This window comes from Thunnus thynnus, chromosome 19 (assembly GCF_963924715.1).
Source record: "Thunnus thynnus chromosome 19, fThuThy2.1, whole genome shotgun sequence".
NCBI lineage: Eukaryota > Metazoa > Chordata > Actinopteri > Scombriformes > Scombridae > Thunnus > Thunnus thynnus.
Genome location: NC_089535.1, coordinates 14,948,283 through 14,962,515, shown reverse-complemented (window position 1 = coordinate 14,962,515; position 14,233 = coordinate 14,948,283). Strand labels below are relative to the sequence as shown.

At 40.7% G+C, this 14,233-nt stretch overlaps 1 protein-coding gene across 4 annotated transcripts in view; it reads left to right on the top strand.

Annotated features, from left to right (window-relative positions):
• abl1 (c-abl oncogene 1, non-receptor tyrosine kinase) overlaps positions 1-14,233 on the top strand; it is a 36,660-nt gene that overhangs the window by 17,976 nt on the left and 4,451 nt on the right. Inside the window, exons 1-7 of one of the 4 annotated variants that reach the window (XM_067574977.1) lie at positions 3,001-3,628; positions 9,688-9,852; positions 10,675-10,970; positions 12,395-12,685; positions 12,922-13,006; positions 13,249-13,426; positions 14,048-14,232. In XM_067574977.1, coding sequence (XP_067431078.1) covers positions 3,544-3,628; positions 9,688-9,852; positions 10,675-10,970; positions 12,395-12,685; positions 12,922-13,006; positions 13,249-13,426; positions 14,048-14,232 — 1,285 coding nt within the window. In that variant the 5' untranslated portion in view covers positions 3,001-3,543. Of the gene's footprint in view, positions 1-3,000; positions 3,629-9,687; positions 9,853-10,674; positions 10,971-12,394; positions 12,686-12,921; positions 13,007-13,248; positions 13,427-14,047; position 14,233 lie in introns of those variants that run through there. The other 3 variants (XM_067574978.1, XM_067574976.1, XM_067574975.1) reach the window with 3 other exon arrangements.

Genomic DNA, 14,233 nt, shown 5'->3' with positions numbered 1-14,233 from the left:
TCCTCCTCATTTAAATGATTTTTGCATGAATACATTTTGACAGTATTCAAATTATTGAAATATTCATTAAATAACTGTACAAAAATGTACAATGAAGTATTATCACCTCAGACTGCATAGGTTGTAGCTGCTACAGTAGTGAGCCAATCACATGCCTTACGATAATTGGCAAAACCATAAAAATAGTCAGTGTTTTTTAGATCTGGGTACAAAAAGGATCAAATGCAGGTATCGTTTGACTGGAGTTTGACTATTTGGTGCTGGCTTATTTTGGTCAATACCTTTAAAAGTATCAAGTACTGATACTCAGCCCTAAACACCAGGCCAGCATACTCTTAATTACTACAATAACTAATCCAGATAAGAGGTACGGTTGATACAAATGATGAGCTCTTGATGAAAATGACAATGCGCAGCCATTAGCAAATTGGCTCATAAACCATTAAGAGCCTGTATTGCGAATTGTTTTGAAAGACTAGCCCTCAGACGGACCTTATGTTTAGATTTTCTATCCTTCTCTTCTCTTCTTTCCCCTCTGCCTTCCTTTTATTTCCCCGCGTCTTATATATTGCACAAGAATCCCGTTCTGTCTTCAGAAACATCTGTCGATTGTTCTTTTCTGTACTTCTTGTGTTACTTGCCAAATGGACAAGTCCGCCAGTCTCCTGCAATACTTGACATTTTATAGTACCAGATGAAGTTGTTTAGAAAACCTTTTTTAAAACCCCAATTTAAAGTTTTACTGTGACCACCAAAAATGTCAAATTGTCATACACTAATTTTCCAGTGTATTAGATACAACAGTCTTGCAATAAATCTTACTTTCATGATGGTTATAATGTTAAGTTTTTGTTTAGTCTATTTTAGAGAGGCATTGATTCAAAGGTCATTTTGAAGGGTGTTGAATTGTATTGTGTTTTACTGAAAGGTGCTTCTAATATTTGTTTAATACCCTCACTGATATAAATGGAATCAAGAAAATATTAGAAGATTTTCACTTTTAAAATGTATTTATATTGCAAACCTTTTGGTTGACAAATTTCTACAGTTTTTTCAGTCAGCTACATACTCTGACACCATTGCTTTCACTTCATGTTTTTGAACTAAAAGTAAAGACTGTTTAAGCTATTGTATCTTGTATGCTTTTGTGTATGGGGCATATTTTTAGTCCTCACTTTTGCCCCCTGATTGGAAATTCCAGCGACCAGGTCAGCCAGTAAACCAGTTTAGCTCTCATGCCACTCACTATAGTGTCATCAAGTCAGCTTCCCACCAGTATTTAATCACTCACTTGACTGGACCTCCTCTTATCTCTGAAAGCAAACACGTACACATAGATGAGTATGTTGGAATGGAAAACATATTTGCTAGACAGAGTCAGTAGATTACAGCTGCTCTTGTGACCTTTTGTGTAGTGTGTCCAATCTTGAATGTAATGACGATAGATAATCCTTTTAGTCCATGTAAGTGGACAAAATGTTAAATTAAATCATCTCTGAATGCATGGCTTTTTGGATTTTTTGCATGGCAATCGTATCTACTTGCATTAGGTTGTAGGGTTGTTCAGTGTGTTATTTTTTATATACGGTTATAATGTCGGATGTCTATGTTAAACATTGTTTCAAATCATAAGGTGAAGGTAAAAAACGCTCCTTGAAAGTCAAAAGCCAGGGCTTCAGCCTGCTCTGAATGCGAGGATGTCAGATCGTTCGCACACGCCCACAACTGGACGTCCTTTCCTTAATCTTTGTTTCTCAGGTTGTTCCATGGGTTGTTCACGTTGTCCACTCACGTATTTCGGATCGGATTTTGCCTTGAACGTATACAGATGTATTTGAGAAATTGAAAAAACTGCTGTTTGTTTACGTAGCCTCCAGAGCTGGCGGAAGTCTGCCAGCTTCAGAGAGCTAACCATCAGAACAGAGTGGGCTTGTCGGGAGGGGGGGGCTTAAAGAGACAGAAGCTAAAACGGCCTGTTTCAGACAGAGGCTGAACTGAGGGGCTGCATAAAGGGCCAGTATAAGATCAATAAGGAGATTTTTTAACTTTAAATCATGCAAATATATATCCAGTAGTGCTTCAGAATAAAAATATTGACCTGTAAATGTGCATATATCCCCTTTAACAACTGGGAGAAGAGCGCAGAAGCCACAGGCCTCAAAACATTTTTGAAAGATGTCATGAACACTCCCAGATGCATTTAAAACCACAGCTATAGTGACATTCCTTTCTTGATTGCTCGCTCACATTTTTTCAATAGATCTACCCCCAGGAGAATTGGTTTAGACTAAACCCCTGAATGAGTTGTGTATCAGTACACTTGGAGACAGCTGAGTAAAGACAGAAGAGGGAGATAAAAAGTTGTGTTGCAAGAACACTTGGCTTCTCCCAAGGATGATTTGTTCCTTCCAGATTTGGCCACACCACTGCTGCTGTCTAAAAAAAATCACATGGTAGGACATGTTTCTCTTAAGATAAGATGATAAATGTTGTCATTCGAATGAATTCAAATATATTGCTTTCTCACACTCTCATTAGAGTAGAAGGTTAATACTTCCCTACCTGTTAGCTGCCCATGATTGAGAGCTTCAGCTACATCTTTAACAACCCAGTCCTGTGTCCTGAACTGATTCCTGAACCTGTAAACATTTCGGACTGGAGAGAGAGAGAGAGAGAGAAAGAGAAGTGGAGAGAGGGGCAGAAAGACAGTGAGAAAGGGGGAAGGGGGGTTAAAAAGTTGGAGGAGGAGCTTCTTGTAATCATCTCATGACTTCAACAGAAGGAGAAATGTTGAAGGTCTAAACTGATTCTAACTTCAAAGTTCTTAATGAGACATCTGGAGCTTTTGTCTCAGATGTTGGCATGAATTTATGCCCCGTTGAGGTGTTGTTTGTATTCCTCTTGCTTGTGTATGTGTGGATGTGTGGTAGCGGTCTCTCCCTCATTGTGTGTTTGCTGCTGGGAGGTGGGAGGGCTCAGCTGATGTCATTGAGTGCAGCAGGCTGATCCTGAAAGAGGCCCTTTGTTGGCAGCTGTAGCACGAGTAGTCCCTGTGCCTCAGATACACACTCACACAGGGGACAGGAGAGAGGAATGGCACCGTTGAGACTGCCCTGCTGCCCGCTCAACTGACACATCTACAAGTCTAGCAAGCTTTTTTGGACCAAACCAGCGCTTTTTGGAACGTTGTTGTCTCTTACAGAAGTGGAGCTAACCATAAGCCAAGGAGGGGAAAAAAAACATGGAGACGCTCAGAAGAGAAAGTTGGTAGACTTTGTCGGACAGGACTCTGCTTTTTCTGTCTCGGAAAGGAGAGAGGAGGAAAAAAAAAAGGATTTACAGCAGCTGGAAGGACAGAGGAAAAGAAAACAAGAATAATTCAGCACCCATTTTGGATTGGTGCTCTGTTTGATTTTGTCAGGGTTTTTTCTCGTGTTTGATTTTTTTTCTTCTCTTGTTGGACACATGTAGAGGAGTAACGTTCCGAGAGACGTCTGATTTGAACAGCAACAAAGTTTCCAAGCGGGAAGGGAAAGAAAGCAAATGAAAATGTTGGAGATATGCCTGAAATTGGTGGGGTGTAAATCTAAGAAAGGCCTCTCGTCCTCCTCCAGCTGTTACTTGGAAGGTAAGAATATTTTGTGATGCCTGTTGTGTCATCTCATAGCGTAGGGCCTTGATTTTTATAGTTTAGTTTGGAGAAATAAAAACAAATTTAAAGTAGAGATGCCATAAAGGGGGGGAAAAAAGCAGGAGAAGGCTAGAAAATGAAAATATCACCGTGTAAAGTCTCAACAATGATTTCGGCATTTTGGAAACTGGAAGAATGGGGAGGGGAAAGCAGGAGAGTATGAGCGCAGGGGAGGGTGAGGGAGGCCAGACACACTGGCTAGCAGCAGAGGAAAGAAGTGGAAAAAGAGACGGAGAAGAGAATACAAGGAAATCTGACTCCTGGCCGTGTCCCACTTAACTCTTGTTTATGAGAAGAGGGGATCTAATCTCGCTCTGCACTCTCCTTTTCAGACCTCTGCTATGTTTCAGTACTTGAAGCTTCCATAATGAATTCAGAGGATAAGGGAGATGTATATATTTCACTTTTCTTTGTAGTCTGAGGATTAGCGATGACTTTGTTTCCATTACTTAGACTGCGTTCTGTTCTGGTCACACTAAAACTGGGTAATTGATTTGCCCATGATGAATAAAACACAAGAGGAGTTTTAAGAACTTCAGGACGCATTGAGTCTGAACATAATCAGCATAGTAATTGATCAGTAATGGAAGTCTCATAGAGTTTTATGTGTGCCCAAGATTGCACAACCAAATGATTTAATAGAGTTAATAGTCCTGGTGCGCTTCCAACTGAGGTCGATGACGGTGATAAAGAGCCTCTAATTTTAAGGCCATATGGTACAAATCTCATACTGAGATGTTCAACCCCCAAATACAACTTTCTGACTTTTACTTCATTGAGTTGGATGCCTTATTTGTCTCTTGCTCCAGGTTGTAAGCTAATTGTCATATTTAGAATTACAAACATAAACATCTATGCGTAAAGAACTGACACCCTTATAGTTTTATTTTAAATAGTTAAAATGGTGGTTCTTCCGTGTGTAGTCGTCAAAATTTCCCCCTGGTATTCGCTCTGGTCTGAACATCCTCACATTACAATAATATATCTCACAGTGGGTAGAACCATATCAGATGTGGGATCTGAATCAACTTCCCCTTGTTCTCCACCACCTCCCAGTCAGGTGATGACAGGTGATGCAAGAGAAATATGCAAGTCTGAGGTTTTCCTTCTCTCAGCCCTTAGAAATATGTGGGTTTGGACTCGGGTCAGCTTCATACAGTAGAAGCACACCACACTGTTATAAAGATTCGTTGTTTTGGACCCAGACTACTGCTGGTGTCTATTCCACCGGGTAGTTAGCTAGCTCACTTAAGATGATTGAAATCAAAACTAGCAGGGCCCCTTTGGTCTTGATCACCAGGAACAAGTGGAAGCAGACATTTTCTTTTAAAGTAGTTTGGTTTTTGAAGTCATTTCTGTCTTACATCACTGTGTGAGTTTGGTCGCATTCCTATTGCTCACAGCAGTGCAGTCATAGCCACAAATTCTTTACAAGTTCCACACATATTTAATCATTCTGAGTGTCATCTCTGTAGCGCAGCCAGACATGCTGTAATTTCTCCCACTGCATGATTTTGGATAACTGCAGGGGACTTTTTCATTATTTCTGTTTCTTTCTTACCTAACCTCCCGAGTTTCCTTTTTCCTATGACTTTTATTTTCATCTCTATTTGACCGTGTGTTGTCCTGGTCCATGTGTCAGTGTGCTGTCACCCTCTCACAAAGAGCTGTGGTATTTGCGGCCCGTAAAGTGGACACGTGTGACAAGGGCTGCCCACACACTTTATGACCAGGCCAAACTCTGGACATATGGTATGTTTTGCTTGCTCGCAGGTCTACGTCTTGCTTAAAAGAGCATTTAGTGCTCTTTTACCTCTTGTTTGATCTCTGACCTCAGTCCTACTTGAGCCCAAATTTGACAAAACATGGCTAAAACATTTTTATTTGAATCTAAGTGGTACCTGTATTCTTTGTCTATCTATATTCATCGGGAACACACCACTCTTGTTTATGTAACTAACGGATAAGCTAAAATGGAAATGTTACTACTGATTCACTCAAAAGTATGAACATAATATCCTAAGCACCTGTACAAAGTAATCCAATACTAACTTTGTTGTAACTGTGTCAAAGATGTGATGTCAATCAGTTCTGCTGCAAAGATTTTGTTTCCCCGCAATCATTATCCAAAACTTTTTCATTGCTTTGTTTATCGTTTTACATTACTTTACATGACATGGTTTTATATTGGGATAATTATTTCTTCTTAAATATGAATGGAGCTTGGTAGTTATGAAGAAATAGCTGGTCATGCCAAGTTTTTAGTCCACTTCAGGCAAGGATTAAATTACCATAAGGTGGTATGAGTTGCTCACCAATATCTATATCGACATATGGATGTTGCCATCTTATTTAAACCTGTGATGTTAAGACACAATACAAACAGATTAAAGGTGAGTGTTCATGTAAGATGAGTAAAACCGGATAAGTTGGCAAAGATGACACAAGACTGTGTCAAACATTTTTCCAATGCCAGTGAAGTGAGTGATGGCTGGCTAGTCATCTAGTCATCATTTATCACTACATGGTTTTACGTAAAGGAACTAGTCTGTCAGATTGTAAAGAGAAAAGTGACCCATCTGTTTATGTGGGATTACAGTCGGGCATATTTCTGCATGCGGCACATGGATGCCTGTATGTTTGTTAGCTGAGGGGAGCACTCCCAAAATGTGACAGGTTCATCTCTTTTTGGAATCCGCTGAAATATTAAGAGTATGAAAAAAGGCAGTTTGCTCCAGATGAAATCAAGCCTGGCATGTTTTCTCACAAGCTTTGTGACCTAAAAGAAGCACCACATTTGGTTTTGATTGTCTGACTGCGCGTAGGCTGGTGAGTCTTTCACCGGCCTCCAACTCGCTGATGCCTGCAACTTGTCAACAATGTCATGTGACTGGCTGCAGGCCGTATATTTTCTGTTTACTTCCTCAGTGTTACACTAGTTTTGGTAGTGTTTTCTATGAACTCGTATTTCCTTGGCGTATTAAGGAACTTGCAAGTCATTTCTTCTCCAACGGTGAATCCAAAGCTCCTCCATCTGGGGTGGATGCACTCATGCTTAATGCTTGGAGTTGTACTGAGTGTATGCGTAATGCTGTAGCCTATCTGACAACAGTCTAAATCATCCAGATAGGATGTCTGTAACTCTTCTGTTCAATCTCTGCTTTGCCAAGGAGTATCCTCTTCGCTGCACGCTCAAACAGCTCTCTCTGCTCTGTGTTTCCACCAAATCCAGCTGTGCCTTATATCACTTAGTACACATTGTGCTTTTTCCCAAGTCAAAGTAATGTTCCTTATATTGTGAATAAATCACAGTTGTGGTACAGGACACAGGTTCTGGATGATTTTGGCTGTTTTTACACCTTGATCTCCTTCAGACCAGGCAGACTTAAAAGCACTCCTCTTACAGACATACATAATGTCTGGAAGAGAAACATCAGGTGATCTCACTCCATATTTTTTGCTGAGGCACACTGTAGATCTGTGGAATTTTTCTCAACTAGCATCCACTTATGCAATAAATGTGGTGAGCAAGTGGTAATCCGCTAGTTTTGGAAAGGTTTTTATTGAACCTCAAGGTAAAGATAAACATAAAGATCACCAAACTCAGAGATGCATGGTTTTCACTTGATGGAGATGATATAATGGATAACTCTTCCATCTTGTTTGTGTGTGTAAGTGAGTGGGAAATGCTTTTAAAAAAAAAACAAGGCCACAATCTTCCTGCCTGCTCTACCAAAGGGCGTGATATGCATTCATTAAAAACTGGTTTCAGGTTTTATCAGACTCTGATAAATAAAAGTTGGCTAAGCTCTGTGATCCTGGGCAACTCGAAAACATTGTCAATCCACTGAGCTGTAAAACTCGATACATCATTTTAGCCACAAATGCCCCAAAAATATTTTTGTGCAGGACGAAATTTCAGGTTTATGACAACAGCCCACAAATATGCAGCAGAACAAATTCTGATTGTGTGATGTGATTATTAAATACTAATGCTGCCTCCTTTTTTTATCTTATTTAGCCATGAGGAGAAGCCGTAGACTTACAGTGGTTTTTTTCTCATAATAGTGTAAATCACACTGATTGTGTCCTCTGGAGCTCAAACTTGTCATCAGACTATTGTTCTCATTTGAAAGATTTGTCAGTGTTGGTGAATAGTTTACTTCCTACGCCCACTCTATATGAATGTGTTTCCATTTAAGACATTATTTCATTTTAGTGTTTATATCAGGATGTGTGGAAAAAGTACGTCATCATTAGAACTGCAGATTTGTTTTAATTTCTCATCATTTTGCATAAGAGTAAGAATTTCTGGATTGTGTTTTGTTCTACAGTTTTACAGTTGCTTACTGAAGGAGAAACATATTTACAAACCATCATTTGTTATCCAGTATTGCCAGACTCTGTGGGTCACCAGATTAACTTTAAATTAGTCTGTATTTATGTAGTCTGTTTTACTGTTCAAACAACCTTTAAATCATTCATTTGGCCTCAGTTCCTAAAACTGTTTTACCTTGTGAGGCAGCTGGATTTGCAAGATCACGAGATCACGCGAGAATCCATCTTGTCAGGCTTCAAGTTATGCGCTTGTGTCCGACCCACCGGTGGTTCGGACCAATCGGCGTCCTATGAGGATTCTCTCATGATCTCGTGAATCCAGCTGCCTTGCAGTGTAAGACGGTGATAGACAGATGTTTCATCCAATCACCTGCCAAGTATTTTTTTTGAAAGTGCCTGCTCTTTTCCAAACAGTTTCCAAGGACAACTTCTCAGATGGTTCAGTGTAACAAACCATCTGGAGCATCAGGTTAAAAAACTACTACTGTCGCTTTGACAAAATACAAAGGCAATGAAAATAATCTAAGGGCCAAATGGGTTTTATAGTTAAATGTTTAAATATGCATTGTTATATCTGACTTGTAATACAAGTAAGTACAGTTAGGAAGTGAGTGAGTAAATAATAAAAGTTTGTCACATGTTATCTTTGTTTCCAGTCATACAATAATTGTTGAGAATTGAACAATTAAGTGCAGTTTCAGTTTGTTTTATCACTTTTTGAGGGTTTGGTTGGTTCTCTTACAAAATAATTTGAAGTATTTCCTCCTCACATCTTGTTACTGTCTGTGAAATTCTCACTAAAAGGTGAACACCTAGTGCTGCACTAGCGTGTTGGCTCTGTGTGTGTGTGTGTGAGAGAGAGAGAGAGAACTGGGGGGTGAAATGGTAAAATTCCTCAGAAACATGTGTGACAACAGCTGAGCAAGTCCCACAATTAAGCTCATGTTCAGCTCATGTAGGCCAAACTGCAGTTAAACTCATTTCACTTTTGTTCACTCTTTTCTTCTTCTTCTTTTCTCCTCGTTATTTCCATTTTTCACATTTTGTAGTTCACTGCAATCAGTTTTACTGCACTAGAATTAGTATAATTCAAGCCAGGTATATAATTAACATAACTCTCAATTAAAGCACTTTGAACTTTTGTCATTACCTTTGAGTGCAAGCACATCCACGTTACAGTTATGGTTGAAGATTCATGCTGAGACACATTCTCACAGTCTGATGTGTGTTAGTTGTCCAGGTATTCACAAAAATGAAAACTAAGCAGGGATAATCCAGGAAATGAAAAGTTACAGGGACAGCAGAAACACCGCAGGTCACATGATCAGGTTTATTACTCTAATCCCGCGGTGGGATCACAGCTGACGACCTGCTTGTTGGAGCAAGGCACCGTGGAACAGGGGTAGAAAAGAATTTAAATGACACATGGAGAGGCCTGAGTTGACGTTGTTGCTTAATCGTCCTTCGTGTGTGAAGCTGCATGGGAAAACTGTTTTACAGTGTCGCTGCATACCAAACACACGCCTACAGATCTCCCTCCCTTCATTACTTTCCACTTAATTCTGATATGATTCTTTTCTCAAGAAAAATTGCTTTCTACATTGTTTGATTTTGTAACCATAACTCCATGTGTTTTTGTTTGTTTTTTTTTCCTTCAGAAGCTCTCCAGAGACCAGACTTTGAGGGTCAGGGTCTGACAGAAGCGGCTCGCTGGAACTCTAAAGAGAACCTGTTGGCTGGACCCAGCGAGAATGACCCCAACCTGTTTGTCGCGCTCTATGATTTCGTGGCCAGCGGGGACAACACACTCAGCATTACTAAAGGTAAGCAAGCGTGTTTATCGAGGAATTATTCAGACTATTTTGAACAATATTGTCACATATCACTATCAGTAGACGTCGAAGTGACATACAAAGTGCCATCTAGTTTTAGAGACAGTTAAAGTCTCAGTGTGGTCATGAATCTCACTGGGAATCTGCTTATTTGCTTCCTGTCTCGTCTCCTTCCCTCTTTTTCTTCATCCCCGTCTGACTCTCACTTCCTGATGATGGTCTCACACGTGAGGTTTTTTTTTTCCACTGAACGGACTGTAAAACAATACCACAGATGGATCACACAGACAAACAGAGGAAGGAAGGAGAGAACATATGCACCGGAATAAACAAGAAAATGTCCTGTGTGACATTACTTTCCACTTAATTCCGATATGATCCATATCACAAGAAACGTTGCTTTTACTTTGGGTTTCTATTGTCAGATAACGTGGATGAAGGCATTATTTGAATCAGAGGTTTGGACAACACTTTCCTGAGAAAAGAAATGCATGTCTTTAGTTAAGGTCACCGAATGACTGGGTGAAAAGCCCCTGCTTGGTTTCCTGATCTGAGGAAACATTAGATACAGATACAGTGGATTCCTGCATGTCTGACTCAAAACAAGTTCACTTCTGATACAGTGTTCATGTTATAGTAGCATGTTCTCAGTGCAAAGAATATATAAGATTCAAAACTGTTCCAACTGTGGAAATACTCCTTTTTTTTTTTTTGAAGATCACAGGAATGAGATGTAACCATTACTACCAGATACTTTAGCCACAAGTAGCCTGGATATTTAAAAAAAAAATTTGTATCTCACATGTTGACTAGGGGAGAAGCTGCGCGTGCTGGGTTACAACCACAACGGCGAGTGGTGCGAGGCGCAGACCAAGAATGGCCAGGGTTGGGTGCCGTCCAACTACATCACCCCCGTCAATAGCCTGGAGAAGCACAGCTGGTACCATGGGCCCGTGTCGCGCAACGCTGCGGAGTACCTGCTCAGCTCGGGAATTAACGGGAGCTTCCTGGTCCGCGAGAGCGAGAGCAGCCCCGGCCAGAGGTCCATTTCTCTGCGGTACGAGGGGAGAGTCTACCATTACAGGATTAACACTGCATCCGACGGCAAGGTGGGCATCAGTGGAAACAAAACACAAATGTCACACTAACATTTGCAAGAACAGATTGGTTCAGATCACATCATACCCTTTCAACACAAACAAGAAACCTAAAATATTATTATTATTATAAGGTCCCAAAAATGCTTAAAAACCTTCTGACAGTTTGCATAGTGTTTAACTTGAAGAAGACTTTTTGTTCATCAAAGAAAGCAGTGTACCTCATTCAAATAAAGGTGATAGGTAAAAACAGGGCATATTTTACTGTATGTAGGGCTGTCTTGGTTCAGGATTCCCCTAAAGTGCTATATCAGTCAAGAAGCAGCTGCCATTTTGGCTGTGTCACCCTCCTGTCTGTGATGTAGCGAGGTGAGCTAGCTTGAGGAACGCTAGCTATGACAAGAATGCCTCTAACCACCGCTGTGCTGCTCATAATGGCCAGCAGACGCGAGGCTGGGCCAGACACTGACGCCCATGCTAAGACATGCATTAGCACAGACAGATGCAGCCAAGTATGCACACACACACACTCCAAACCAAAAGGACGAACACACACACACACACACACACACACACTCTCATGGTTCCCCATCTCATATTGTTTTCCATCCTCCCACTGAGAGCTACAACTCAAGAGTCTGGTATGATAGACTTCTCCAATAATTTGAGATGACCTCAGCACTCCCCCGAGCTGCCACTTTGTTTCACGGTAACTCTGTGATTAACACGGCGCTGCATAACCGAGGTTTTTATGTTAGTAAAACTGATTTTCATTTTTTCCCTTTAATTTGGTAAATGGTCATGGTTTAAGCCAGGAGAGCGGCCAACTGACCATTAAATCCTCTTTAGATTTCAAAGGTCTTTTCACTACAGTCAAGGTCGTTCTTTTTCACTTTTCCCCTCCACATGCCTTCGGCTTGAGCAAAGAGCCTTTTCACAAGTAAAGAAATGCACAGGGCAGATTGTAGAGCAAATCATTTTTAGGGTTATGTAAGACTTGGACAATGGAAAAGACTGTGTCCACTGAGCCCTGACCAATATCCTCCCCTCCACCAGCTTCCTGACAAATGCCTTCTGAGTTTTTGAATGGCCTGAGATTGTTCATTATGAAGAAAATACTTGAATGCATTGTTTTGTCAAGATTTAGTAGTGTTATTTCATGGTGTACTACTGACACATTGCTGACATATTTATTTTTTCATGTGTAAGCACTATTAATGCAAGAAGTCAATGTAATAGAAATGTTCTACGTGCATAATATTAATTTCCTCATGCAACTCGTATGTCCTACCATTGAGAATATATATAGACCGTAGCTGAATTAACATTATTAATCTTCTGTCTGAAAATGTCATATTTATCCTAATTTTTCTCATTAAAATTCTGTCAAAATCCTTAACTGAACTGACCTCTCGTGCACATCTACTCAAATGTAGAATCTCTTTCTCCTCCAGCTGTACGTCTCGTCAGAAAGCCGTTTCAACACACTGGCCGAGCTGGTGCACCACCATTCCACAGTGGCCGACGGCCTCATCACCACGCTGCACTACCCGGCGCCGAAGCGCAACAAGCCCACCATCTACGGAGTGTCTCCCAACTACGACAAGTGGGAGATGGAGCGCACTGACATTACCATGAAGCACAAGCTGGGAGGCGGCCAGTATGGGGAGGTGTACGAGGGGGTTTGGAAGAAGTACAACCTCACTGTCGCTGTGAAGACACTAAAGGTATGAAAGTCTGGATTTCTTTCTGCAGTGCTCACATTTGATTTTGGGAGGTAAATACTATCAGCTCCATTTAGTCAGGCAGAAACATTTTGGCACTTACTCTCATCACATTCTCACTGTGTCAGCTATAAATCTTTAATTTTAGCTGAATAATGCTACCACCTGGTGTTTTATGGATGCAACTGCAGCCAGCTTATCATTTTTCTCACCTGTTTTGCTGATAACTTTATCTCCAGGAGGATACGATGGAAGTGGAGGAGTTTCTCAAGGAGGCTGCTGTTATGAAAGAGATCAAACACCCCAACCTGGTACAACTGTTAGGTAGGTAACTTTTTCAGATAAAAATTGACTTGTCAATGTCAAGACACTGAAATCTGAGTCACAAAAGTAGGATAATACGTTCATAAAAATATTGCTTAAATTCATAACCTAAATAGGATGTTTTCAGGGTGTTTTTTGCATAAAAGTTGTAACCAGATTTGCAGATGAAAGCAACATGCAAACAGAAATATCTAATGTTCAATATTAATGTAATTTCTTTTGCGGCCTTGTTTCCTTGGCAGGGGTGTGCACACGGGAGCCACCTTTCTATATTATCACAGAGTTCATGACCCACGGAAACCTACTAGACTACCTGAGGGAGTGCAACAGAGAGGAGGTCAACGCTGTGGTGCTGCTCCACATGGCCACACAGATCTCCTCTGCCATGGAGTACCTGGAGAAGAAAAACTTTATACACAGGTTGGTGTGAAGATCTTACAATTCCAGTTTTGAAGTGTATGTTAAGCATTGAGAAGGTTCACAAGAGTCTGAGTGCTAACCTAGAATAGATTTTAGCCTTTAGTTTTAAAAGAGTTTTCAGCTGCCTGATTACAGATCAGTAGTGTTGTCTCAGTCGGAGCTGCATGAATACCAGAGAGTAAAAGATCTTCTTTGACCTTAAATCTCAATATCTCTTTTCTTCCACATTCCTGAGAAGCTCCCCTCTTGCTCTCCCATCTGTTCTCACAGGAGGACAGACTCGACTTGTATCATAGACAAGTCGATGTTGTAACATACTCAGTTTGTTCTGGCACATTTAACAAGGTTTTTTAGAAGCGTTGAGATGATTTATGTCTCTTGTATTTTCCGACCGCATTTTAATTTTTAAACCTGACAAGACTCAGCTTGTGACTCTGCTTCACACAAAACATCTGTAGAAATTCAACACGGGGGTGGATGGCTATTGATTATTTGTTCTTGCTTTCTCTTTATTCTCTCTCCTTATTTTTCAGTAATTGTGTGATCCTTGGACTATTTAACTGTGTATTGATGATTCAATCCTATCCATCCACTCATTCTCCTCTGTATGGTCTCCTGCAGGGACTTAGCTGCCCGTAACTGTCTGGTCGGAGAGAACCATCTGGTGAAGGTTGCAGACTTTGGCCTGAGCAGGTTAATGACGGGAGACACCTATACAGCTCATGCCGGGGCCAAGTTTCCAATCAAATGGACTGCTCCAGAGAGTCTGGCTTACAACAAGTTCTCTATTAAGTCTGATGTCTGGGG